This window comes from Ictidomys tridecemlineatus, chromosome 5 (assembly GCF_052094955.1).
Source record: "Ictidomys tridecemlineatus isolate mIctTri1 chromosome 5, mIctTri1.hap1, whole genome shotgun sequence".
NCBI classification, from domain to species: Eukaryota; Metazoa; Chordata; class Mammalia; order Rodentia; family Sciuridae; genus Ictidomys; species Ictidomys tridecemlineatus.
The window spans coordinates 178,859,859-178,887,170 of NC_135481.1; the positions used below are offsets into that span (position 1 = coordinate 178,859,859).

At 46.9% G+C, this 27,312-nt stretch overlaps 2 protein-coding genes across 6 annotated transcripts in view; one reads left to right on the forward strand and one right to left on the reverse strand.

Moving 5' to 3' along the window:
• The first annotated feature begins 270 nt into the window (after nt 1–270).
• Nucleotides 271–13,902, forward strand: Ergic3 (ERGIC and golgi 3). The gene is made up of 13 exons (XM_005329887.3): nt 271–442; nt 579–649; nt 769–856; nt 1,066–1,185; nt 3,343–3,436; nt 4,518–4,683; nt 4,826–4,883; nt 11,459–11,490; nt 12,313–12,409; nt 12,486–12,550; nt 13,213–13,349; nt 13,435–13,490; nt 13,679–13,902. Exons 1-13 carry the CDS (start codon nt 355–357, stop codon nt 13,756–13,758), a joined length of 1,152 nt encoding a protein of 383 aa, XP_005329944.1. The 5' UTR covers nt 271–354; the 3' UTR covers nt 13,759–13,902.
• Nucleotides 13,903–15,845: 1,943 nt separating this feature from the next.
• LOC101970259 (fer-1-like protein 4) overlaps nt 15,846–27,312 on the reverse strand; it is a 46,295-nt gene continuing 34,828 nt past the window's right edge. For all 5 annotated transcript variants that reach the window (XM_005329885.5, XM_078051677.1, XM_040274024.2 and 2 more), the window contains 10 exons: nt 21,466–21,593; nt 21,125–21,295; nt 20,417–20,571; nt 19,756–19,916; nt 19,129–19,214; nt 17,654–17,752; nt 17,219–17,460; nt 16,441–16,724; nt 16,257–16,357; nt 15,846–16,160 (listed from right to left, as the gene is read on the reverse strand). In XM_005329885.5, the coding sequence (XP_005329942.2) occupies nt 15,962–16,160; nt 16,257–16,357; nt 16,441–16,724; nt 17,219–17,460; nt 17,654–17,752; nt 19,129–19,214; nt 19,756–19,916; nt 20,417–20,571; nt 21,125–21,295; nt 21,466–21,593 (1,626 nt within the window). In that variant the 3' untranslated portion in view covers nt 15,846–15,961. The remainder of the gene's footprint in view (nt 16,161–16,256; nt 16,358–16,440; nt 16,725–17,218; nt 17,461–17,653; nt 17,753–19,128; nt 19,215–19,755; nt 19,917–20,416; nt 20,572–21,124; nt 21,296–21,465; nt 21,594–27,312) is intronic.

Sequence of the window (27,312 nt, forward strand, 5' to 3'; positions counted from 1 at the left end):
TACGAGCTGCAATAGGAAGCGGGAGTTGAGCGCCACACCACTCGAAGGGAAACACTCGGCGCATTTCGGCACAAGGCAAGTTAGGGCGGCTATTGCTGTGTTTCTAGCCCGCCGACACCTCCTCCTAGTCCCTCCCGGACCCCACACGTGGTCTCTCCAACGGTGCTACGGACGGAGGGGGCGTGGCGGCATAAGTGGGCGGGACGAGCTGTCAGAACGCGGGCGAGGGGTGGGGTCAGCATGAACATTTGCTGCGCCTGCGTAAGGAAGCGAGGAGGCGTGGCTCCGGCTCCGGGCCGGAAGCAGGAGGCTGCAGAGGCGGGCCGGCTGGCGTCCCCTTTCCGGCCGGTCCCCATGGAGGCGCTGGGGAAGCTGAAGCAGTTCGATGCCTACCCCAAGACTCTGGAGGACTTCCGGGTCAAGACCTGCGGGGGCGCCACGGGTAGGTGGCAGCAGGGCCAAGGTTGCGGGGAGGGGGTGTCCTGGAGCTTGGCCCTGGCGCCTGGACTCAGACCGGCCTGCTTGAGTCTGAGGGAGTGGCACAGAGGCCGTTCTGACCCTCACTCTTCGCCCTGCAGTGACCATCGTCAGTGGCCTTCTCATGCTGCTACTGTTCCTGTCGGAGCTGCAGTATTACCTCACCACTGAGGTAATGGGTGGGGCCTAATAGTGGGCGGGGCTTTGCTTCCGAGGGGTCGGACCTCTATAGGTGGGCGTGGGGAAGGAGAGTCGTGGGGCCAAATCTAACTGAGATAGTGCTTGCCCCAGGTGCATCCTGAGCTCTACGTGGACAAGTCACGGGGAGATAAACTGAAGATCAACATCGATGTACTCTTCCCACACATGCCTTGTGCCTGTAAGTATCTCATCATAGGTGAGGGTTGCAAGTCCCAGGGCTTTCAGGGTGGCTTCCAGATTCACACTTCCAGCCTTAGATTTGTATTGGACCCCAGGACAGCCTCCTTCTCCTAATCCATTTCTACCCTGAGACAGGCTGTTTTCCCCAAAACCCAGACCTCCACTCCTTTGAGGTCTTAGTACCTTAATTTGACTATCTGCTTTCAGATTTGAGCATCGATGCCATGGATGTGGCTGGGGAACAGCAGCTGGATGTGGAGCACAACCTCTTCAAGCAAAGACTAGACAAGGATGGCATTCCCGTGAGCTCAGAGGCTGAGCGGCATGGTAACCAGGGGGGTACTGGGTCTCAGATCCCAGAACTAGACATACCCAAGCCCCACAAATATGGCAGGCTGTGACATATTAAATAGTTAATATCTGAAAAAGTCAACTGGCTGGCTTAAGGTCTCTTAGCTATTAAGAGTCAGTGAATTGAAATCCAGGCTTCTAATCTCTAGCTAGTTAAGTAGGGTAATTTACCTGGCTATCATTCTCTGCTTATTGTAGTTTGAGTAACAGAAGCTTGAGGATGGGTGTTATGTACAGTTTTCATGGTGGAACTCCTTTAGATAAACCTGAGCTTCTCTTGAGTGTTTGCTTCCCTATCCCATTAGCTGAATTCAGTCCTTAATGCTCTTCCCTCTTTGGAATTCCTGTGGCTTGGTTAGGAGTCTAGGTTCTGCCTGGGTGAGGTCATGGGGAGTCAGACTTGTAATCCCAGTGATTCAGAAGGCTGAGGCAGGAAGATTGCAAGTTCAAGTTTAAGGCCAGCCTCAGTATTTTGCAAGACTTTGTCCCCAAAATAAAAAGGACCGAGGATGTAGCTCAGTGGTAGAGTGCCCCTGGATGCAATCCCCAGTACCCAAAACAAAATGAAAACAAAAAAGAGTTTAGGTTCTTCAGTCATATTGCTGGGTTTAGATCTAACTTGTTTCTTGAAGAAGGTAAGCCTCAGTTACAAAGTGATGATAAACAGTAGTACCCACACATGGAATTAAAAAGATCAAATAAAGTACAGTTGGTTCCCAACTTGTGATAATTCAACTTAAGATTTTTTTGACTTTCTGGTGGTACGAAAGTGTCCCATGCAAACATTCTGTTTTTCATTTTCAGTACAGCATTCAGTGAATTAACTTGAGATAGTCAATACTTTATTACAAAAAAGACATTGCATTAGATGATTTTGCTGAACTGTAGGCTAATGTAAGCATTCTGAGCATGTTTTATGTAGGCTAGGCTAAGCTATGATGTTCTGTAAAATATCAGATATTGAAATGCATTTTCAAATTACCATGTTTTCAACTTATATAATGGTATATTGAATCATAACGTCATCGTACATTAAGGAACACCTATAATATGTGTAAAATGCCTTATACAGAATGGGTGCTCCACTTTCAGCTTCCTTTCCTTTATCAAAGAGGGCTCCCTAAATAAGTGTTGTTGGCCAGCCTCAGTTCCATCTTCATAGAATCATTGTGGGGATGAAATGAGATAATGTATGTAAAGTGTAATGACCCTGTACCCAGTTACCTTTTAGTATTTACCTTTAATGTTTTCTTTTTAGTACAGGGGATCGAACCTGGGAGCACTTAACCACTGAGCCACATCCCCAGTCCTTTCTTTTCTTTTCTTTTTTTTTAAGTTGTGATGGACACAATGCCTTTATTTTGTTTATTTATTTTTATTTGGTGCTGAGGATTGAACCCAGGGCCTCACATATGCTAGGCACTCTACCTCTGAGCCACAACCCCAGCCTCCCAGTCCTTTTTTGTATTTTATTTAGAGACAGGGTCTCACTGAGTTGCTTAGGGCCTGAGTTGCTGCGGCTGGCTTTGAACTCATGATCCTCCTGCTTCAGCTTCCCAAGCCACTGGGATTACAAGTGTGGGCCACTGTGCCCACCTCATGTTCTTACTATTTATTATTTTTATTAAAAGACTTATGTGTATAGAAATGTTTAATGTTGGGGCTGGGGTTGTGACTCAGTAGTAGAGTGCTTATCTAGCACGTGTGAGGCCCTGGGTTTGATCCTCAGCATCACATAAAAATAAATAGATAAATAAATAAATAAATAAAGGTATTATGTCCAACTACAATGAAAAATAAATATTTTAAAAAAGAAATGTTTAATGTCTGATCCAAATGTCTGTACTACGTAAATATCAGATCCTTTCCAAAAAAAAATATTTTTGTAGTTGTAGATGGACAGTATGCCTTTATTTTATTTATTTATTTTTTATGTAGTTCTTAGGATCAAACCTGGTGTTTCACACATGCTAGACAAGCACTCTGCCACTGTGCTACAGCCCTGGCCCTTAGATCCTTTTTTAACTTGAATTATTATCATCCCTCTAGCCAAAGGACCCATGCAGAAACTAGGGCTATAGATGTCAACTTGTCTGCCTTCAGCTGATGCCTCTGCCTCTGCCCTCCCCGTAGAGCTCGGGAAAGTTGAGATGATGGTGTTTGACCCGGATTCCCTGGACCCCGATCGCTGTGAGAGCTGCTATGGTGCTGAGTCAGAAGACATCAAGTGAGCAGGACTCTGGGGGTGGAGAGCAGGCTTCCCATCAGGTGCTGTCTGTTAATCAGCCTCAACCATGGTCAGACTGTAGCAGGTGGGTGGTCAAACCAAGAATCTAGAAGGGGACAGAGTGCATTCCTAAAGTAACTAGTGCTCCGTTAGCAGGCCCTCCCTGGAAACTGCAGACCGAGAGATGAAGCTGAAGAGAACTACTTCTCAGCTTAGAGAAGTAGTTCACAGGTGTTCTCTGGAAGCCAACTACCTGGTTTCCATCCCTGTGGCCTCTGGCCAAACCGTGTCACCTTTCTATGTAAAGGATAATAATAACACCCTCCTGATAGAGAAGTGTTAAAGATTAAATATATATTGTATGTAAAGCATTGAGGTAGAAGACCTTGCCTAGATTATTAAGCCCCCAGTATATGGGAACTGCTGTGGGGCTTCCCAGGTCCTGAGCCTGGAAAGGCTAACTCAGCTATTCTAGGGTGAAACCTAGGAATATATTGCTTTTTTTTTGGTACTGAGGATTGAACCCAGAGGTGCTCTACCACTGAGCTACATACCCCATTCATTTTTATTTTTATTTTGAGACAGGATCTCACTAAGTTGTTTAGGGCCTCACTAAATTGCTGAAGCTGGCTTGGAACTTGTGATCCTCCTGTATCAGCCTCCCGAGTTGCTCAAATCACAGGCATGTACCCCTGTACCCATCTTGGAATATATACTTCAAAGTTATTTTCAGTGGGAGACTGTGGGTCTAGCACGAGGCCCTTGAATTCAGTCTACCTCACTACAAATTTTTTTATTTACCCTCTGTGGTAAAATACATGTGACACAAAATTTGCCATTTTAACCATTTCTAAGTGTACAGCTCATTGCTCTTGAGAACATTCACAGTGTTGTGCAGCCCTCACCACCATCCGTTTCACAACAGTTCATCACCCCAAACAGAATGGGAACATGTATTTTTAACACCTGTTGCCAGTGAGGAAACATTGGAGGATGTTCAGTGGCCATCGATGAGGCTAGCAGAAGCTTCTCAGCGGCCAGCACTGGTCACGTTCTTCACCCCACACCCTATCTCCTATAGGTGCTGTAACACCTGTGAAGATGTGCGGGAGGCGTATCGCCGTCGAGGCTGGGCCTTTAAGAACCCAGACACTATTGAGCAGTGCCGGCGAGAGGGCTTCAGCCAGAAGATGCAGGAGCAGAAGAATGAAGGCTGCCAGGTGTATGGCTTCTTAGAAGTCAATAAGGTACTGGGAGGGATCAAGGCACGGCAAGGTAGCTGGGCTTAGCTGTGCTGGGAAAGTTGCTCCATGAAGCAAGGGCCCATGCAGGTCCTCAGCAGGCAAAGAGAGAACACAACTGGAGAATGAGAGAAAATATCCCCTACAGGTTGCCGGAAACTTCCACTTTGCCCCTGGGAAGAGCTTCCAGCAGTCCCATGTACATGGTGAGTGATCCTGCATCACCGGCTGGGGAGGTTTTAGACCCTGGACACCCTTTTGGTGTGTTGGAAGTGCCCCTTACATGCCTCATGTTCTTTTGTCTTTGGTCCAAAGCAGGCTTTTCTTCATCTCAGGACAGCAGTTTGGCACAGTGGTTAAGAGCACAGGCTGAGGAGCCAAACTGCCTGGGTTCAGATGTGAGTTTCAAACCTTACTGGCTGTGTGACTCTGAGAACATTCCTTAATCTTTTTGAACTTCAGTTTCCTTCTTGATAAATTGATGATCATAGTACTTATCCCACAGGGCATTGGTGCAGGTTAAAAATACAGGGGCTAGGGGGCATATATAGCATAGTGGTGGAGCACTTGCCTATCATGTGCAAGGACCTGTGCAATTAAAAAAAAAAAAAGACTGTAACACAGGGCCTGGCTTGTGGTAGGCAGTTGTTTAAATGGTAGCTCCCAATATCAGAAGACCTGTGTGTGAGGCTCTGGGAAAGCAGAGCAGGGTTAGAATTCAGATTCTTTCACCTTTTTTTTTTTTTTTTTTAACCATACGATTTATTTATTTATTTTTTTTTTAGTCATGTGTGACAGCAGAATGTATTTTGACATATAATACATACATAGACTGTGCATACATCAATCATATTGTCTATTCTGCTGCCGTTCCTATCCTCCCTACTCCTCCCCTTAATGTGACACACTTTTTTTTCTTTTTCTCATCACAACATCATATATGTATTCACTTGTTTTTTAATGAAGTTGAATATTTTATTATTTTGTTCCAAGCTGTTGTTTCAGTGTGTAAAAATAGCACCAGTAAATACAATATATTATAAAATTAAGACAGTATTGTTTTTCTGACACTCTATAACATGTACTTTCCTCCATCTCAGTTTTTTCCAATGGAAGATCATTAAATATAATGACCCAAATCCAGGAATGGATGGAAGCAAGTTACAATATTATATTAGGCTTATAAAAAGGTTATCCTTGAATTATATACTTTTTATAAATAGTTTTTACCACATATAATTTCAGATTCAGCCTAAAGCATACTCTAAAAATCATAAGGAATTGTAAAAAAGATTCATATTGTGTTTATTGACATTTATTGGGAAGTTAAGGGGTATCTTCTTCCAATAGCAGTGTTGAAAGTAGTTTTTTAAGTTTTCTGTCCACACTAATTTAAGACAGCAGCTGAAGTTATTCCTCACTAGTTTATTTAGGGTACCATTTTTACTTCTCAATAGATTTTATTTTGCTCATTAGGTCATCTAGTTCTGAAGGGTCACTCAGTGTCATCTTTATCAGCCAACCATCTTCATAACAAAATTTGTTCACAAGCCCTGGGTTTTCTGCAAGTGCCTCATTAATTTCAGTTACTTCTGATAGAGGAGAATAGAGTTCACTGGCAGCTTTCACACATTCCAAAGCACCAAACTTATCTCATTTTTTAATTAAAAAATAAAAAAATTTTAATAAAAATTAAAAAATAAAAATAAAAAACATCTCCCAGAGCTTCCTGTGCAAAATCAGCATTCCCACTATTCCAATACCATTTTCTGTAGTAATCCATTCGTGTTTCTCAGTGAATTTATGCACGGAGAGCAGAGAGGTCCGCTACACAGTGTCTGAATGGCATCCGCCCTCACCGGCCAAGTACAGGGCTGCTCGCCGCAGCTAGCACACTCTCAGCACCATGTTTGCACGGGTCCTCTTCCACATGATATGAGCTGTGTCATGTTTGGGAATTATGGAGCCCTGCTCAGTTTTTCTTCTTCCATCAAGGGAGGCAGTAATGATGCTAATACCTCCCTCACAGGGATGTCAGATGAATGAGATTTATTCTCATTCTTTATTCATTCATGCAGTCAGTAAATATTTAGTAGTCACCTCCTGTGCTCCGGTTGTTAGTGTTGAGAATGTGAAATGCTAAAAATACAGCAGTCAATAAGAGCCTAGTCCTAGGAACATTCTAGTAAAGAAACAGTAAACAAGTATGAAAAATGTATGGTATGTCAGATGCTATTAAGTAATATAGACCAAAACGAGGCAGGATAAAGATGATCGGTGTGAAAGTTAAGATGGGGCAGGGTGCTCTTTTAATTAAGGTAGTCAAGGAAGACTCATGAATTTACTGTTGAGCAAAACCTGAGGAAGGTGAGGGAGCCATTCCAAGCAAAGAGAACATTAAATGTAAATCCCAAAGGCAAGAATGTGCCTTAAAATGCAAGGTGCAGTCAGGAAGTTAGGGTGACTGGAGCAGAGGATTGTAGTTAGATACTGGGTGAGAGAAGTAAAAGGGCCATGCCATGTAGGGTATGAAGAGGCATTGTAACTGCTGGTTATGGTGATACATGCTTGTAATCCTAGCAGCTTAAGAGGCTGAGGCAGTAGGATCGCAAATTCAGAACCATCCTCGCAACTTAACAAGGCCCTAAGCAACTTAACAAGACCCTGTCTCAAAATAAAAAATAAAAAGGGCCACGGATGTGGCTCAGTGGTTAAGTGCCCCTGGGTTCAATACCTAGTACCAAAAAAAGGTGGTGGCAAGGGGAGCATTATAGGGATTTTGACTTCTATGCTGCATGAGATGGGAAGCCATCTGGCTTGAGTTTTAAAAGGTAAGTAGTACTCTTGGAGAAGATTGTAGGAGAAAAAACAGAATCAGAGGCCAGTGAGAAGGCCATTGCAGTCATTAATCCAGGCTTGGCTCAGAGCAGCGGTAGAGGTGGTAAGATGTAATTGGGTTCTGTGAATGCATCTGTGTAGATGTTGAAGGTAGAACTGAGAGGAGGTGCTAATGGATGTGATGGATAAAAAAAGAATTGAGGATGACTCCAGTGTTTTTTGCCTAAGTAGTAGGAAGAATGGAGCTGCCATTTAATGAGCTGAAGAAGACTCAGAGGGACAGGTTTACTTTGGAACTGAGGGGTGTAAAGTAGTATTCTGCTTCTGTCATGGTCAGACTAATAGGATTTGAGTGTCTTTGTAGACACCTAGGATACCAAGACCCCGAATTCAGGGAAAAGGATGGCCTTGGAACACAAACATTTTAGCCATCAGCATACTTAAAGCCTTGAGACTTCATGAATCACCTTGCAGGTGAGGGTAGTTGGGGAAAGGAAGAGCTTGAAGGGTGAGTGCCAGGCCTCCTAAGTTAGAGGCCAAGGGAGGCCAACGGCATCCTTAGAAGCTAAGGGCATCAGGAACCTTAGGAGGAAACTGGGAAGAATCACTGGTGAGGTAGGAATTCAAGGCAGGAGAGTGGCATCCTGCAAACCAAGGGATGGGTGTTTCAGAGACTGTCAGATACTTCTGGATGTCAAGCAAGAACTGAATATGTCATGGATAACGTGGCCATCTCTTGTGGCTTTGACAAAACCATTGGGCACAAGGAGAGATGTGAGGGTTTTTGGAGCAAGTGAGTGTAGATGAGCCTGTTGTGGAATTTGCTCTGAGGGGTGGGGAGTGTGAGCTGTCATGAAGGGACATATGGAGCAAGGGAGGGTTTCTAAGGTGGTTGGTGTACAGAATGATAATTGAAAATTATCAATTAAGGACAGTAGGAATGATGCTCCAGAGATTAGGGATAATCCCTGTAGTGAAGTCCTCAAGGAAGAAGAAGACAAGATTGTAGCGCCTTCAGCATATGCAAAGACCAGATGTGGCATCTGGAAGAAAGCACACTCTAGGCATAGCAGGGTGATAGTAAGGGTGGTGGAAGCACATGGACAGTCTCTTCTGAGTGAGTCTTTTTCTTCATGATGTAGAAAGTAAGGTCATCAGCTGAGGATGAGGAGAAAGGGAAGGAGATAGTGATTTGAGAAAGAGGAAAGGTATTAGTGATCATGTTGGGGTGGGAGAGAGCATGCTGGGGGAGGTTGGAGCTGGGTTTCGAAGCATCCCAGGGCCCCCTTGGGGTTGGGCCAAGAGTAGCATGTGAGACCTGTCAGCATAGCTGTCTGGCTCTTGGTAGATGTGTGAGGGTGGGCTTGGAGGAGACAGTATTGGTATTACCTAGTGTTTGGTGTTGCCACAGGCCTGTAAAGGCAAGGGATTCAAGTACATGTAAAGAAGGATTAGTGAATGGGCTGGGGCGCGCTCATTAGTAGAGCACTTGCCTAGCATGCGTGAGGCTCTGGGTTCAATCCCCAGCACTGCAAAACAAAACAAAAATTCCTGGTGCAGGACTACAGGACCTAAGCCAGTAAAGGAGGGAAGCCAAGACATGGGAGCAGGAATGGAGAAAAAAGCCGGAAGCCAGGGATGAGGCAGGGGAAGCAAGGGACTGGAGGTCCTTGGTGTAGTTGCAAAGAACTTGAATTCAGGGTACTGGAAGGAAGGAATGGGGAAATAAAAGTTGTTGGTTGGTGTATGGGGTGCTTAAAATTTAAATTGCAAAGGGGTGTTCTTAATGATAAGGTTTGGATAATGGCCATTAGATCTGGTGGCTCAGGCAGGTGAAAGAAGACCAGGAAGAGGGGAATGCTCTGGAACTTGGAGGCCAGGATATTGGAAGTCTCATAGATGTGGTGTGAACATCACAGAAATTGTGATAGGGGTAGCATAAGAGAGGCACAGGCAGTTGCTAAACCACTGAGAAATGTAGGGAGAACTGTCCTAGGAGTTCTATGGAGATTCACAACTAAAACAAGAAGGGATGGGTTGCTAGGAGCTTGAAAGCTATGGGGCTCTAGGTCACATCAAGGGAGAGTGACTGAGGGATAGTAAAGAGCAAGAGAGACCTCTCTTTAGGCCAAAAAGGGAATGGGTATGGGAGACAAAATAGTCACTAACTGAGGTGATTCCATGTAGCTAGTACCTTGAAGAGAGAGTGGGCAAGGGGGTGCAGGAAGACAGGGCATGTAGCTTTGGTGGTGAGCATTTGCCTAGCATGTGTGAGGCCCTGGGTTCCATCCCCAGCACTGCAAAACTAAATTGAAAAAGAGTGAGGGGACTGTGTAGAGGTTGAAGCTGGGTATGCTAATGTCTGAGTAATGGGGACCCAGGGTAGGGTATAGATGGGTTGAGAGTCAGGACCACAAAGGGATATACAAAGCCACCTGGTAAGAAGAGTGCAGGGCATGAGTGAGCACTGAGCTGCTCCAAGTGACTGAGGTAAGCCGGAGGGGTCCTCGGCAATAGCCCTGTAGGTCTGTTAGTCTGTGGGGTGAGGCCAAGCATGGGGAGGGTGGGTGCAAGTGGGTCTGAGGGACCCTGCAGAACTCTGGAGTACCCTTTCTTAGGGGAGGGTGGCTCACTAGGATTGTGGGAAGGTGATCAGTGAGGAGCCGTTAGCACAAGGCCTTGCAAGTACTCAATAGGAGGTGGTGCCTAGAAGGCAGTAGCATTTCTGCTTGTCTGCAGGGGGCTATTGTCAGAGTCATGGACCCCAGGGCAAGGGTTGCCTTAAGCATGGATATTCAGACACAAAGTTGTAGTTGCCAGAAATCTACCTGAATTGAGGCCTGGGAGCTACTTTCTGACATCCTTGTGGATTGGGGAATGGAGTATAATATTACACTATAAAATTCACTGAGTATTTTCCCATCTTTCCTAGTCTTCAGGACAGCCCTTTGCAGAGGACACACAGGTTCAGGAAGCGCAGTGATTTGTCCAAGGTCACACAGCTAGGAAAGTGGCTCATTGGACTCTAGGTCTTTTGTTCTTCCTAGGCCACCATACTTCTCTCCAAGCCATCTTGCTCTCTTCTGTGGCCAGGGAAGGGCTCCCTTGAGGAAACAGAAAGAGACTTGTTAGCTGAGGCCAGACCTTGTTGCTGAGGCAGGAATATTCTAGTCTTCACCACTTATCTTGTTCCATAGTTCTCACTGTGAAGCTCTGAATTTGTGTTCTCTTCCTCCCTCTCTCTCTCTCCTTCCCTCCCCCATGCTGCAGTACATGCTGTGGAGAGTAAGTGGCCCTGTCCTCCAGGGAGGCCAAGCCCCACTTCTGAGGCAGCCTGTCCTCCTAAGAAGGGGGGAGGTTTGGATGGGTCTGGGATTGGGGCCTTCTCTGGCCTGCCTGCTGGGTGACTATAAAAAGCACTAGGACATATCTTTGAGGGTATGATTCCTTGCAGCAGGAGGGATTGGGGGTTAGAGGGCAGGAAGAACTTGTTCTGGAACAGTTGGTACAGGGTGCCCATGGGATTCCCTTTGGGGAGCTTGGAGGGGAATCATGGAAAGAGCTTAGCATTCTCAGGTCCCACCTCACTTTGGGGTTCAGTAATTTGCCATCAGTCTAGTTCATGAGAGACTAGTCAGTGGGTTTTGTTTCCTGAGTCATAACTGGGCTTTAGCAGCGAAGGCCTCGAGTTCCTGTGTTTGTCAGGGAAGAAACAGGGTCTGTGTTCTTATGGCCCCTGAAGAAGGTGCAGACTCACACAGGCCCAGGGTAGACCCTTTCTGTGTCCTTAAACAGGACCAGGAGGTGCCAAGCTGGGTTAGGGGTCAAAGAGCATCAGGCAGGTCATACTCCAGAGGGAGGAGGGAGGAGGCTTGAATAAGGACTGAGTGGGCTGGGAGACCAGTTTGCTCCCCTGAATGACCCTTTCTCCCTTCTCTCCTAGTCCATGACTTGCAGAGCTTTGGCCTTGACAACGTATGTACCAGGGGACACCATGGGGGTTGGGGGGTGGGGAGACTGGCTGCGGCCTTCTTTTCTCTGAGGCAGGCACGCATCTAGAGAACAATATTCCCTGTTGGTGGGATCCTGTTTGTGGGTCTCAGGGTTGAATGAGAGTGAGACACTGAGATCTGAGCAGGCCAGGGGCAGGGAAGAGGGTGGACAGGAGCATCCTAAACTGAGGGAGCCTCAAGACAAAGTTAGGAGGGTGTGTGGTGCTTATAAGGTACTGCAAGGGCAGCTGTGGGCGGGGAGACTGGGGGAGTCCTTGGGACCAGAGCACACAGGACTTAGAGGCCACACTGAGGTGTCTGGTCTTTCCCCTAACAGGGAAGCTGTCAGCCTTCCTAAAGCAGGGTAACATATCAGATTTGCATTTTTAAAAGATCTCTCTTGTGGCTGAGATACAGGAAGGGAGCTCACCTGAAGATCAGTGGCCTCTAGTTCAGGCCTTCATGGCTTAAGGCCTCCAGGAAAAGTTTGCACCTGCCATGCAGAGTCAATGCCTGGTCTGAGTGTGCCCACATGTGAGTGAAGCCAGTACCCTAGACTTGAACCCTGGGAGCCTGTGTGGACTGTGGGAAGAAAGGGTTCTTAGGTAGGAAATGGGAGATGTCTGTCTCAGAAAGGTTTCTTTCCTTAAAGCCATAGCTTCTCCCAGACAGAGCCCTCCTTCCCTTCATCCCTACTTTCCCCATCTGTACAGACAGACCCAGGCATCCCTGTCTGCTAGTGTAAATACAGAGCTTGGTATGGAGTGCGGACTGTCAGGGACTCAGGCACTGATGTTGCTTGCAGATCAACATGACCCACTACATCCAGCATCTATCATTCGGGCAGGACTACCCAGGCATTGTCAACCCCCTGGACCACACCAACGTCACTGCACCCCAAGGTACTAACCTGGGAGGTAGTCCCCTGCCACCAAGCTCTGCCTAGAACACATGCCCAATGCTTTCTTCTCCCTGCAGCTTCCATGATGTTCCAGTACTTTGTGAAGGTGGTACCCACAGTGTACATGAAAGTAGATGGGGAGGTGAGTCTGTGGGAGTTCAGATGTCATTCTCCTGCTTGGTGCCAAGCATTGAGATCCTTCATTTAGCTCCTTCACCCTGGAAAGTCAGGAGATCCTCTTATCCCCATATGGTGGATGAAAAACTGAGACTCAGAGGGCAGGTGACTTGCCCTCATAGACAGAGTTCAGGCCTGAGCACTGCTGGGTTTCAAAGCACTTGCCCTTTTTACCACCTAGACTGCCTCCATCCATTCCTCCAGTGCCTGCTGTCCCTCTGGAGTCTGTCCTGGGCTGGGGGTTGGCCAGGCCAAGCCTTATGAGGCCCTGGTCCATTCCTGCTGTGACCTGTGGAGCAGCCTCTCTATAAAGTGGTAAAATGCAAGGGGCTGAGGAGCAAGGAAGTCAGTCCCAGCTTTAGGATTGACCTTGAGAGTTTTTTCTCATCCCTGGGCCTCCACAAGATATAGCTGGGATGGGTAAACTGTAAAGAGCTGGTGGCCAGAGTAGAAATTGGGATGGCAAGACAGGACCAGGAGTCTGGCTAGTCCCTGTGCCTTACAGTTTTGGTTGCCCATGTGGCACCTCATTTTCTCCCTGTGTGTAGTCAAGGGAGGGGCAGGAGCGGGAGGGCTGGGAGCCAGATTGTAGACCCAGCTCTGGCTCTGACTCCCTTCCCACCCCAGGTGCTGAGGACAAATCAGTTCTCTGTGACCAGACATGAGAAGGTCGCGAATGGGCTTCTGGGTGACCAGGGGCTCCCTGGAGTCTTCGTGCTGTACGAGCTCTCACCTATGATGGTGAAGCTGACAGAGAAGCACAGGTGAGGGTAGGGGATGGGAGTGGCCAGGCCTGGGCCTGCGGGGCCTGTGGGAGTGCCCACTGAGTCCACCTACTCCCTCTACCAGGTCCTTCACCCACTTCCTGACAGGCGTGTGTGCCATCATTGGGGGCATGTTCACAGGTAGGAAGTCCCAGGGAATCTGGGGTTTGGGGTCACGGAGTATGAATTCTGAGTGCCCCAGGTTTGGGTTGGGGAGAAGGTGCACTTTAAGAGCCAAAGGAGATGCTGGCTTTGGCCAATAAAGTGACAAAGCCCACAAGGTTGAGGCAAGGGTCCAGCTAGGCCAGAGCAGCTTTTGTCTCTCCCAGTGGCTGGACTCATCGATTCACTCATCTACCACTCAGCCCGAGCCATCCAGAAGAAAATTGACCTAGGGAAGACGACGTAGTCATTCTCTACCCAATTGATTATTCCTCCCTCTTTCTCCTGTTTCTCCGGCCTGTGATCATAGCCCCCAGTCTCTCCCACCCACACAGCCCTCACCTAATATTCATCCCCATCCCCAGGTTGATAAATAGTGATTGTGATAGTATTTGCTTGGTCTCCGTGTGATTTTTGGGTCTGGCTGTAACCTGGGACTGGTCCCTCATTTTAACTATGTCATGACTGACAACTCGAGGCTCAGATGCCCTCTGGGAGCCCCCACATGGGCACATCCTGGCTAATAGGGTTTATTCACATCAGATTGATGTGTATTCCACAGCCCTGTCCTCAGTCCTTCCTCTGTGATCAGATGGACCTTGCCAGGGTGAGTGTCCTTGGAGCCACCATGGTCCCCAGGCTTGTGACCCCAAAACCACTAGGCTCAGTGTGGGTTGAGGTTTGCCACATCTTGACAGCTAAAGCTGGGGCTTCTTCCTACAACCCTGAATTTAGCCACCTGATCCTATCATGCTCACGTGTTCTGGGCCAAGGCCCATGAGGGCTCTTGGCCCAGAGAAAAGTCCATCCAGGTCCATTTAGGAAGTGAGGAGCAGAGGTGGCAGTGGCTATTTGGCTATCTTGGAACAGGACCAGCACCAGACCCCTAAGGCTTCCCATTAGAACCCTTTCAACACGTGGAGAACTGTGGCCCAGAGACTTTCCCACAGTCCAGGGACCCAGCGATGGTAACCACCAGTCAGTTCATCAGATCATGTATTGGGGAGTTTCAATGTAAGACTGTAGCAAGGCGAAGCAGAAAACAAGGGCAAACAATGGTCTTTTAATCAGCTTTTTCATTGCTGTGACTAATAGACCTGACAAGAACAGTTTTATTGGGGGCTCATGATTTCAGAGGTCTCAGTTCATAGACAGCTAGCTCCATTCCTCAGGGTTCGAGGTGAGGCTGAACATCATGGCAGAAGAGTGTAGTGAAGGGAAGTAGTTCACATAATGATCAGGAAGCAGAGACTCCACTTGCCAGATATAAAATATATACTCCAAATGCACACCCTAGTGACCCACCTCCTCCAGCCATACCCTACCTGCCTTTAATTACCACTCAGTTATCCCATCAGAGGATTAATTCACTGGGTTAAGCCTCTCATAACCTTCTTGCATTGCCTCATACATGAGCTTTTGGGGGACACCTCACATTCAAACCATAACAAATGGTAATGACAAAATTTCTGGGGTCTGGCCTAATATCCAAATGATGTAATCATCCAGGAACTGTGGGTCATGTCGGACATGATTTGATTGGGCATGATTTAATCCTCCTTGTGGACACGAAGTCTCATCTATAAATAGGAGATGACCACACCAGCTATAGTCAGCCAGTTTTGGGGGGCACCCTTGTTAACAGGATTGTAAACTTCCTTTGGGATCCCCTGTCTACCATCTTATGTGGTTTATGAAGAGAGTTGGTCTCCCACCCTAATCTCCCAGGGAGGATCACAATGTGTATATCCCACTCCCTACCTGCAGTCAGCGACCCAGGGTAAGTTAGGCCCACGGGACCACTTTCTTTCCTTCTAGTTTGATACAGGGAGACTTGAGGTCACTGCAGCAACCCGCAACCGTTCTTAAGGGAAAATTTGACTGCAAATGAGCTATCCCCCAGGGTATGGCAGAGCTGGGGGGTGGGCAGAGACCACCAGTTTTGGTGGTGTCATTTGAGCCCTGTTGACAAGCTGTCCCTGAAGCTAGCCAGTCAAACTAGTAAGTAAATTCTATTTTTGCTTAAGCCAGGCATGCTTAGTCTAAGGGTTGGTATAGAATAAAGAAACTAATGAAACAGAGCGCTTAGATGCCATGGAATGCAGAAACCAGAAGATTAGGTGAATGGGACCCAACCAGGGAGGAACAGCAGCAGCAAGCAGTCTTCAGGGCCCCCTTGCCCTGAGCCTCCTGCCAGATCCCGTTCTGACAGGACATGGGTAGTCTTCATCCCTCTGCATTCTAGAAAACCCTCAGCACCTGAGGTCACCCAAGAACATTTCTGTCCTGTCACCTGCAGGAACCAGCCTTGCACAGCACATAATCGAGGGCCCATGGATGTGATAAAGTTTATTGAAAGCACTGAACCCTGGGAGAGCTCATATGGGCAGGAAGGATTCCCGGAGCGGAAGTTAAAGGGCTGCTACGGTGAGATGAGTGTCCCAGGTCAGTTAGTCTGAGGGTTTGTGGAGGGGGCTGAAGATGACCTCGCTGATCTGGCCGGGGATGGTGTAGAAGACCAGAAGAAGGAAGACGGTGAGGAGCGCCAGCACGAGCAGCAGCACCAGGATGCGCCAGTATCGGCGCAGGATGAAGAAGACGAAGGTCTTCAGTGGGTTCACGAACCAGTTGAAGGAGGTTTTGGGGCGGCTATTGAAGAAAGGGTGGAGTCAGGATGACCAGGAAGCCCCTGCAGGTGGCCCCCACCGCCCTCTTTCCGACTCTGGCCGCCTGGCTCCCACTCACTTGGGCTTCTCCAAGGGCTCTGGCTCCTTCCTCCCCTTGCCCACTGGCCTCTTCTCAGCCTCCTCCACTGTCAGCAGTTCAAACTCTGCCTCCACCTTCCCCTAGGAAAAAAAAATACTCCTGCATCATTGGGAGAGAGGCCGAACCCTCAGCCAGGCCTGGGTCACTGCCCTGATGCACCCACTGTAAGGATGTGGACATTGCCGCCCGTGTCGGTGAACTCCAGGTCTTCGGGCCGGCCCTTCCTCCTCTTCTGCTTCCGCCTCTTCTTTCTGGCCTGAGCCTCCCGATCCTCACGCTCTAGGTCCTCTGCCTCCCGCAGCTTCACTACAGGCCACCAGCCCCGCAGGCGGCGACAGCGGAACAGATTGCACCTTGGGCCAGCCCCATCTTGGGCCAACCGCACAGAGCAGTGCTCAGGGTCCCGGGCTCCCCGCACCATGTCTGGCAGTTGCAGCTCCAGCGATCCTGCAGGAGCAGAGCCCCTGGGTTAGCAGGAGACTCAAGTGTAACTGGATTAGGGATGAGGCAGCAGCATACTAGGCTGGAAGTTGGGGCATCAAAAGGTGGGATATGGTGGTCAGGTCCACAGCTTTGGATCACAGTTCAACTACCATCCTGTAGTCAGATCCCAGCAGAAGAGGGCCATGGACTGGGATCAGATTACCAAAGCAAGAACCATGGGGTTGTAGTCCGGGGACTTTAGCTAGGGTCATATCAGAGGATTGAGGCAGGGACTATGGGTACTGCAGTCAGAACTTATTGTGGTCAGGGCTTAATGGACTCAGTAATTAGGCCATAAAACAAAAGTTCAGTTCTGGGGTCTGAAATCCCAGGACTCAGGGCTGGGTTCAAATAGGGAACCAGGGGAGAAGGGTGGTAAGGTGGGGGGAGGGGTGGGCAAGAGCAAGGAGGGCAGAAATCAGGGGTAGGGCCTGAGGCTGTGGAAGGCTGAGCAATACCTAGGAAGTCGTTGGCTGAGATGCGGTCATAGTCCCAGACCTGCAGGACCAGCACTGCCGGCTGCCGGAACTCAGCTTCCTCCAGAGCAAAGGGTCCAGGACGACGCCGGACGCTCACCTCCCTCTCCGTGGGCAGGTAGTCAAAGCGGAACACGAAGCGCCAGTTGAAGTTCCCCTCCCCAGTTAGGGAGTTGAAGTGAACATCTGTCTCCTGTTTATCATGCTCCAGCCCCTTCACCCAGCTGGAGCCAGGGGAAGAGACAGGTTAGGGTAGCTGGGCATCCAGGGTGGGGCTACTCCCAGAACTCAGCTCCTCATCCAGCTCTAGGCACACAGAGGGCCTGGGGACAGAGCACTGTACTCAGCCAGTACAATAGCTATGTGCAATCCCCACCTTGGGCACAGCCATTTGGACTTCCCTGTCTGCACACCTACCTTTTCACATAGATGTCACTTGACATCTCTCCAGTGAGTGGATTCACATCATCCAGAACCACATCTTCTGTATTCCAGATGACAACTCTCAGCTCATAGCTGGGGGATGTATTGGAGGCCAGTTTTCAGACTCTTTTAAAACCTTTTAAAAGGTTCTAGGAGGGACTGCAGGAAGTAGGAAGGACCTGGACCAGGGCAACTGACATTCACTGGGCATCTGGTGTGTGCCTGGCTGGGTAATGAGGATGCCTGTGGTTCTGTGAAGGCACAGCCTAGTTACCACTGACTACCCCAGCCAGCCATAGCCAATAGCACCAGGAATGCTCTCCTGACCCAAGACAATGCAAGGAGGCTCTTCTTCCTATAAATTTGGAGTCCAGTCTCTGACACTATGTTGGGCAGTGTGGCATCAAATGCAGAGTTGAAACGACTGCAAACCAAAATGATGTGCAAGTTGAAGCTTTCGGGTGCAGAAAAGTGGTGAGTAAGCACAGCAGACAAAGCCAGGTGCAGAGAAAATTTGGAAGAATGGGAGACAGTGGGAATGAGAGCCTGAAGTCCCAAGGGGCAGAGGAAGGGCTGCAACATTCTGGATCCTGCCTTCCTGTGGTCCTGTCTGGGTCTGTCATGGTGTTGCCTGGATAGTTGTTCTCTCCTGACCAGCATCAATTTCCCCTTGTTTGTTGACAGCACCCTGATTTTCTGCTGGTGACTCCCACCCCAGCCCTACTGCCAATCTATGTGATTCTGGTCCTGGCTCCAGGCCATGGGACATCACACAGGACTGGCCAATTGGTGTATTACCCTCCCTGATCACAATAATAGCTTCCAGGGGTAGAATTTGACCCAAGCTGGTCTAATGAGAGGTGGCTCTAGGCTTTTTCTCTAACTTGGAAGAGATTAGTTTCTGCTCAAATGGCCTAGCTCTTAAGAGATAAGCCTGCAACCATCAGAAGCCACCTTGCCTTCAGATTGCCAAAGGTTCCCTTAATATGGCATCAAGGAAAGCAGATCCCAGAGGCAGAAAGTAACATATTGCTGACAACATTGATCATCTGGATCCAGCCCTGTCTGAATTGGCTTTATCTGATTCAGAGCTCCTCTCAGGACCATGGTGGGGCACGCCTGTAATCCCAGCATCTACTGAGGCAAGAGGATGGAAAGTTCAAAGGCTGGGGATATAGCTCAGTTGGTAGAGTTCTTGCCTCACATGCACAAGGCAAGGCCCTGGGTTCGATCCTCAACACCACCAAAAAAAAAAAAAAAAAAAGTAAAGTGACAGACACCTAACTACTTACAATGGCTTATAGGACAAAAGGTCAATTAATGACTCACCTACAAAAAAAAAAAAAAACCCTGTGGTCAACAGCCTCCACCTGCTTCAGAGAGGTTTTGGATTTTCAAAGGACCCTGGTATGAATAGATCAAGTTGTGCCTCCCCCACCCTTTGGGAGGAGGGACCATAACTTTCTCACCTGATTGGCTTCCGAGGCTTGATATCAACTGCAGGTGGAGCAGGCACATCGCTGGGGAAGATATCAATCCACATGTGAAGTGATCCCTGGGAGCACAGGACCAGGTTGGAGGGTATTGCTAGGGACCCCACCTCCTCTAACAGCCTATGGCACAGAGCTGTGCCTTACTCCAAGTGGATTGGGGGGGGCAGTCAGACAGAAGGCAGATTCTGGGGTGCAGGATGAAGGTGGAGCCTGAAGTGGGGGTTCCAGGTCAAGGTCAAGTTGGGGGTTAGGAGTTCAAGGATGAAGTCCCAGAAGTGAAAGACTGAAATCAGAAGTAGGATATGTTGTTCCAAAGGTCCAGATCTTAATGATCTGGAGTAGAGGCTGCATTGCCCAGATCTGAACCTTGGTGGCCCAGGGGTGGAGATCCTGCAGGATCAGAGTCAGAGATGGGGTCCAGGGATCCAGGATGGAGGTCCAAGACTCCAAGACTGAAGTAGGGATGCTGGTGACCAGCATCAGGAGCCAGAGTCAAGAGGCAGTGGAAGTGCCCAGGTAAAGGTCTTGGGGAAAGGGTGAATCAAGTGGAAATCCTGAAATTCTGGGAGTCCTATAGTCTTGGGAATGCTGGCACCCCCTCACCTGCAGCAGTCCTGGGCTGCGGGGATGGTAGAGGGGCCGTGTTTCCACATGCTCAGGCACGAGCTGGATGCCAAGCCCCGGCATCTCCTGCCAACGCCGTAGTACAAGCAATGCCTGGGCCTCCTCAGAGGCTTCACTTGCCACCTTGGGACCACTGCCACCTGGAACAAGAGTTGTGTGAGCTTGGGCTCTGCACAGTTCCCTACTGTCCTCCCTTCTTCCCCCAGCCTTCCACAGCACTAAGCTGGGGCCACGCTGCACTGGATGGAGCCCAGGATGGGACGGCAGGACCACAGAGCACAAATCGTGTATGTGTAGAGCGGGGGATAGCAGGGGGACAAGGGCACAGGAGAGGCTGTAGCCTTTGCTCAGATCCTTTGTAGAGAACAGACCACTGGTTATTTATGAGGCATGAACTCAATTCCACAGCCACATGCCATTGGATGGATGCTCTGTGTTCTGGGAAGTTGATGAACTGTGGCTCTGTGGGGTCCATTTAAAGACCAATGTACTTCATCCTAAATCAACTAAATTAATATTCTCTGCCCGCTGCCTTCAGCAGGCTTTGGGGGAACACACTAGATTGGTACCTGGTGCCCCTATTCCTTGTTCTACCTCCATCTTGCTCCCTTTGGCCTGTCCAGCAGAGAGGGGCTGGTACCTGGAGGCAGAGTCTCGGGCGGTGTCAGAAAGACTTTGCTGCCCACCTTGACAGCTCCAGCTCGGTATTCAGGAGCAGGGAGGCCACAGCGTTGGCACAGCCCTGCTAGGATCTGTGAAGGCCGGAATGCATCGCGCCAGGCATTGTACCCATCCCTGAGACAGGAAAGGAAGATGCCTTAGCTGGAGCCAGCACATGGACACGGTTGGGCACAGGAATAGGAATGAGGACCCTTGAAGGATCCAGGTTTGGAACCCAAACTGGGTTCTAGCTCAGTGACGGAGCACTTGCCTAGCATGTATGAGGCACTGGGTTCGATCCTCAGCACCATATAAAAATAAATAAATAAAATAAAGGTATTGTGTCCATCTACAACTAAAAAACAGATTATTTTTTTAAAAGAAGGACCCCAATGGGAGACAGCTTAGTCTTCATCTACGATTAAGATGAAAATCAAAGACGTCAAGGTGCTTCTATGAAAGAGATGCTGATATGTCTGTTTAGCAGATGAGGAAACTGAGGCTCAAAGAGGTATTAAGTTACAGGACACCAACACCCAAGCCCAAGTCTTGGCCACTGAACTATGTCTTGGAGGGGTTGGGCAGTTCCCATTCTATGAAGTCCTAGGATTTGAGGTGAATGGGAATGTAAATTTGAACATTTTGGTCAGAGATTTAGAACAGCTCCTGAGGGCCCTGTGAGACTCACACGTCATACTGGGAAGCCAGCCCACAGTTTGCTCTGTGGTGGCTATAGAATCGATTCTCCAGATCAATGTGGGTCTCCCCGATGAGGTCATCAGAACCCACGAGGTCATGATCAAACACAGCCACGGTCAATTCTGGCTCAGCTGGGAGAGAGATGCTTAGCTCCAGGACCCTGGCCAGGAGGGAAAGTGGCTAATGACACCTCTGTGCCCTCATAAGTAGTCTGGAGTGTGGGTGTCCCTTCCCATGCCATCATCAACCAGCTACTGGGTGAGAGCCCTTGGGCCACAGGTTGGATGGCCAAGGTGCTTGCCCATTCCCAGCCCCAGGGCCCAGCCTCACTCTCCAAAGATGGGGTTGAGCTGCTTGGGGATGTAGCGCTCCTTGGTGTCTTGCCGCTCCTTGCCAGTGCTCACTACCACATAGGGGTCTGCTTTGCCATTGGGGTCTGCAGGAGCCAGATTGGTAGCCTAGAGGGAGAGGATGAAGTGGAATTGAAATAAGCATCACTGTCATAGCCCAAACTCTTATTGGACCTAACCTCAGAATAAGTGTAAACAGAAAGTGGCCAAGAAGAGATCTGAGAGCTATGACAAGATGATTTACCTTTTCAATTTGGTTATGAAATACTGAAGACACAAACAGCTATAATGAAAAATATAATGAAACAGGATATACTTGGGAAGGTGCATTTGGAACTCAACTATTCAACTGGTAACTTTCCATACTGACAGATTTTTGTTTCATGATGAGCATATTTTACTTTTTAAATTAAGTATTTTAACTAAATTTTTACAACAATACATTGAGCTTGTGCATGCTCGGCTTAATAGATAAGACATTACCAATAAACCGAAAGCCCCTAAATAGGCTTACCTGATTTAGTCCCTTCTCATCCCTGAAGTCACCTGAACACTGTCTCTCTTTCTTTCTTTCTTTTTTTTTTTTTTTTTGGCACTGGAGATTGAACTCAGGGGCATTCAATCACTGAGCCCCACATCCCCAGCCCTGATTTGTATTTATTTAGAGACAGGGTCTCACTGAGTTGCTTAGCACCTGGCTTTCTGCTGAGGCTGCCCTTGAACTCATGATCCTCCTGTCTCAGCCTCCCAAGCCGCTGGGATTACAGGCGTGCGCCAATGCGCCCGGCTCACCTGAACTCTTAGGTTAATCACTCTCAGGTGTGTTTATACTTTTATTCCATATATGTGTATCCCAATATGATATATATGCATATATACATATACATATGTGTGTGTATGTATATATATATATATATATATATATTACTTAGCACGTTTTAAAAATGTGCGTTTTAAACTTACACTGAGGTTGGCTTTTTTTTTACATTTTTTTTAAGAGAGAGAATTTTAATATTTATTTTTTAGTTCTCGGCGGACACAACATCTTTGTTTGTATGTGGTGCTGAGGAGTGAACCCGGGCCACACGCATGCCAGGTGAGCGCGCTACCGCTTGAGCCACATCCCCAGCCCCACACTGAGGTTTTTTAAAAAAAATTTTTTTAAATATTTATTTTTTTAGGTGTAGTTGGACACAATGCCTTTATTTTATTTACTTGTTTTTATGTGGTGCTGAGATCCAACCCAGGGCCTCGCACGTGCTAGGCGAGCGCTCTGTCGCTGAGCTACAACTCCAGCCCTACACTGAGGTTTTAATTATTAATATTTCACTTTTAATTTTTTCTCCAAAGGTTTTCTTTATTTGTTTTGTGGTGCTGGGATTGAACCTAGGGCCTTGCACATGGTCTACCACTGTACTGCACCCCCAGATCCTCAAATTTCTATCTGGTCCTTCAAATTTGCTGTTTGCTTTTGATAGTCTTCTTGTACCTTACTCATTTTAAATTCATTCTTGTTTTTCCTTAAATACTTCATACCTAGTAATTTTATATTCTCAATCTCTTTATTCCGATATCTGTGACCCTGGGCTCTGAATCTGTTGTTTTTGCTAATTCTCACTCATGGTGATTTGTGTCTTGGTATTCGGTGTTCTTATCATGATTCTTATTTGGGTTAGCTCATTCTACGAGCCTAATTTGATCTTCCAGAGAGGGTTTGCTTTTGCTTCTGCCAGTTTCCTGAACAAACTACCAGCCTGCAACCACTTTCAATTCAAATCCTCCAACTGGGATTTGGCAATGACGTGGAGTGTGAACTTGTGTCCCCAAACTGCAAGACAGTGGTCATAAATGCTCAGGAGAGATTTTCCCCCCTAGCCAGTGCCAAAATTAAGACAGGCAAGTGCCCTTAGTGTCCCTTCTTACTGGCAGGTTCATGTTTTTTCATCCTTATGTTGAGGGGGTAGCCTTTAAGGTGCTCACCTCAGAGGGGCCCTTCTGCCCAATTCTTCACCCTAGGAAATCCCTGGGCCTTCTCTCCTGCCTGTCCTGACTGCATGGCCATCCACAGGGACGTTCAAGGTCAGCAGTCTCTGGCAGGTGAAAGCCTCCTTTCGCATTCAGTTTGCCCCCTAAGTTTCTTAACACCATGTTCTCATTTTCCATTGTTTTTGTAAGCTTGTTTTTGTTTTGTTGGTACTGGAGATTAAACCCAGGGGTGCTTCACCACTGAGCCACATACTCAGCCTTTTTTATTTTTTATTTTGAGACAGGTTCTTGCTAAATTGCTCAGGGTCTTGCCAAGTTGCTGAGGCTGGCCTCCAACTTGCCATCCCCCTGCCTCAATATTCCAAGTCACTGGAATTATAGGCGCACACCACCACACCCAATTCACATTCCATATCCTTTAAAAAAATTATAGTTGTAGATGGATAGCATGCCTTTATCTTTAAAAAAAAATTATTTTCTTTAGGTGTAGATGGACACAACACAATGCCTTTATTTGTATGTGGTGCTGAGGATCAAACCCGGGTCCCGCCCGTGCTAGGTGAGTGCTCTACCGCTGAGCCACAATCCCAGCCCCAACATGCCTTTATCTTATTTGTTTATTTTTATGAGGTGCTAAAGATTGAACCTAATGCCTCACACATGCTAGGCAAGCGCTCTGCCACTTGGAACTACGGCCCCAGCCCCAATTTCTGTATTCTTGATGCTCTGACATCTGGGGTTTACTGATGTTAAATTATTCTCCAACGTTGTTATAATAATATCTATTCAGTGGCAGGCAGAATAATGTCCCCCCACAAAGATATCTCCATATTAATCCCCTAGACTTTGAATGTGTTAGGTTACATCTCAAGAGGGACTTTGCAGGTTAGGGATCATGAGATTACCAGTGTCGGTCCAATGGGATCACAAAGGTCCATATATGTGAAAGAAAGAGATAGGAGAGTCAGGGAGATCTGAGGATGCTCTAATGTTGGCTTTGAGGATGGAGGATGAGACCATGAGCCAAGACACACAGGTGTACTCTAGAGGCTTTCCTGAAGCAATGAACAGATCCTCCCCTGGAGCTGTGTTCTTTATAATGTCAAAGGGTACAAACAGCCCAAATATCTGTGGACTGGCAAATGGATAAACAAAGTGTAGCATGGGCACAGAGCGAAACATCAAGTTGTAAAAAGAAATGAAGTGCTGAGACATGCTACGACACTGTGAATTTTGAAAATTTACACTGAGGGCAAGAATCCAGTTATAAGTGAGGCTGGGATTGTGGCTCAGAGGCAGAGCTCTTGCCTCACATATACAAGGCACTGGGTTCAATCCTCAGCACCACATAAAAATAAACAAATAAATAAAGGTATTGTCTCCATCTACAACGAAAAAAAATTTAAAAAAAAAGAATCCAGTTACAAAAGACCACAAACTGCATGACTGCATTTATAGAAAATGCCCAGAACAGATACTTACATAAAAACAGGAAGTACCTTAGTGATGGCTTAGAGTTGGAGAGAATGGGGAGTTTGAGGAGGTGACAACTAAAAATTACAGAGCTTTTTTTTTTTTTTTTCAATTTTTATTTTTTGGTACTGGGGATTGAACCCAGGGGTGCTTACCCACTGAGCCACATCCCCAGCCCTTTTTCTATTTTATATATAGAGAGGGTCTCACTGAGTTGCTTAAAGCTTTTCTAAATTGCTGAGCCTGGCCTTGAACTCATGATCCTCCTGCCTCAGCCTCTAGAGCCACTGGGATTACAGGTGTGTGCCACCAGGTTCAACCAGGGCTTCTTTTTGAGGTGTTGAACATGTTTTAAAATTGATTGTGTCCGTAATTGCATGATTTGAGAATAGATTTAAAAACAATTGAACTGTGCACTTTAGATAGGCAAATTGGATGGTATGTGAATTAAATCTCAATCAGGGCTGAGGTTGTCGCTCAGTGGGGTACAGTCCTTGCCTCACATGTGTGAGGCCCTGGATTCGATTCTCAATACTGAATATAAATAAATGAATAAAATAAAGGTCCATCAGCAACTAAATTTTTTTTAAATCTTAATAAAGTTGTTACAAAAACATAAAATATCAAATCATTCAGCATATGACACAGGTCCCCTCTTCACATTTCATCCTTCCTTTCTAGAGGTAAAAGCTACCACCTTGATCTTTATAATAATCATGCTCTTGCTTTTCTTGTAATTGTATACCTACAGTTTAGCTTTGCCTAGTTCCTACTGCCCTGATCTCTTTCTTTCTACCTCTTTCCACTTAAATTTTTTTTTGTAGTTGTAAATGAACATAATGCCTTTATTTTTTATTTGTTTATTTTCACGTGGTACGAAAGATTGAACCCAGTGCCTCACGAGTGCTCAGCAAGCGCTCTGCCACTGAGATGCAGCCCTAGCCCCTTCCCTCACCTTCTTTAGGAACCAGTCTCTTTAGTTTCTGGTTAATCTTTCCTATATTTTTTTTTTCAGAGTAGAAATTAGAAGTTTATTAAAGGAGAGCAGAAATGACTTCTCCCGGAGGAAGAAGGGGACCCAGGAGGTGGAATCCCTCTTTCCTATATTTTTGTTGCACACATATTTTCCCGTATCCTCTTCTTTCTTAAATAGAGAATAGTATCCTATACGTACTCTTTTGCATTCTGCTATTTTGACCTTACAGAAGATTCTGGAAATTACCCCATAGAGATGGTTCATATTCTTTTTTCACAGCTGCCTAGTACTACATGGTGTGGATGTGTCATAGTTAATTTACACACTCTTCTGTGCATGGGCATTAATAAGATTTCATTTTTAATAATCTTAAATTTTTAGAAATGTTATTTTGTTATTCCCACAAATTGCTCTGTCACTTTTTTTTTTTTGAGAGAGAGAGAGAGAGAGAGAATTTTTTAATATTTATTTTTTAGTTTTCGGTGGGCACATCTTTGTTTGTATGTGGTGCTGAGGATCAAACCCGGGCCACACGCATGCCAGGAGAGCATGCTACCGCTTGAGCCACATCCCGAGCCCCTGCTCTGTGACTTTTTTTTTTTTTAAATATTTGTTTTTTAGTTGTAGATGCATACAGTGACTTTATTTTATTTATTTGTTTTTATGTGGTGTTGAGGATTGAACCCAGTGCCTCACACGTGCTAGGCGAGCGCTCTACCACTGAGCCACAACCCCAATCCTGCTCTGTCACTTTTGATGGTCTCTTATTTTCTGCTTGCGAAATACTTTAAACAAGTGTTTTACATTCTAATATTGGAAAATTCTAACATCCAAAGTTTTCAACTTTCTAATTCTCCTTTGTGTTGTTTCTTCTGATGATTTTTTCTGATAGATTGTTTTCTTCCATATTTTATAATTTTTGTATTGTGAATCCACATTTGGACATTTAAATCTATGGAAACTATGAAGCTGTGTTTGGGATCACTTTGTGCCAATCTCTCAGTTTGAATTTTCTAGACTAAAACGATCATTTAAATTCATGTTTTAACAATGTGAGGGGAGAGCTGTGATAAATTCTCAAGGAAGACTTTTTTTTTCTATTTTCCCACCTGGAACAGAGGCTGAGATGGCCTGTTGACTTTACAAGCTCCTTTCCGGTGGCACGGCTTTTGAGATCCTGCTTCATGCCAGGGTCTCGGTTCTGGTCCCCCACCTTGCACAGGCTACAAGAACCCAAGGCCCAGGGTCCAGGTGTGGACAACCCTCTCAGGACCACCAGAGCTTCACGGCTAGTCTTCCATCCAGGATTCCCATTGCTTCTTCACTATCCTTTCTTATGAGCTTAGTATTCATGTAGGCCTTTTAATTTTAAATTTAAATTTAAAATCTTTT

What these genes read in the sequence shown, in the direction of transcription:
- Ergic3 (XM_005329887.3), top strand. Translation starts at nt 355, where the DNA reads ATGGAGGCGCTGGGGAAGCTGAAGCAGTTCGATGCCTACCCCAAGACT. An exon ending in CCCACACATGCCTTGTGCCT is followed by an intron (nt 857 to 1,065) that starts GTAAGTATCTCA and finishes ATCTGCTTTCAG; the next exon opens with ATTTGAGCATCGATGCCATG. An exon ending in GCTTCTTAGAAGTCAATAAG is followed by an intron (nt 4,684 to 4,825) that starts GTACTGGGAGGG and finishes TATCCCCTACAG; the next exon opens with GTTGCCGGAAACTTCCACTT.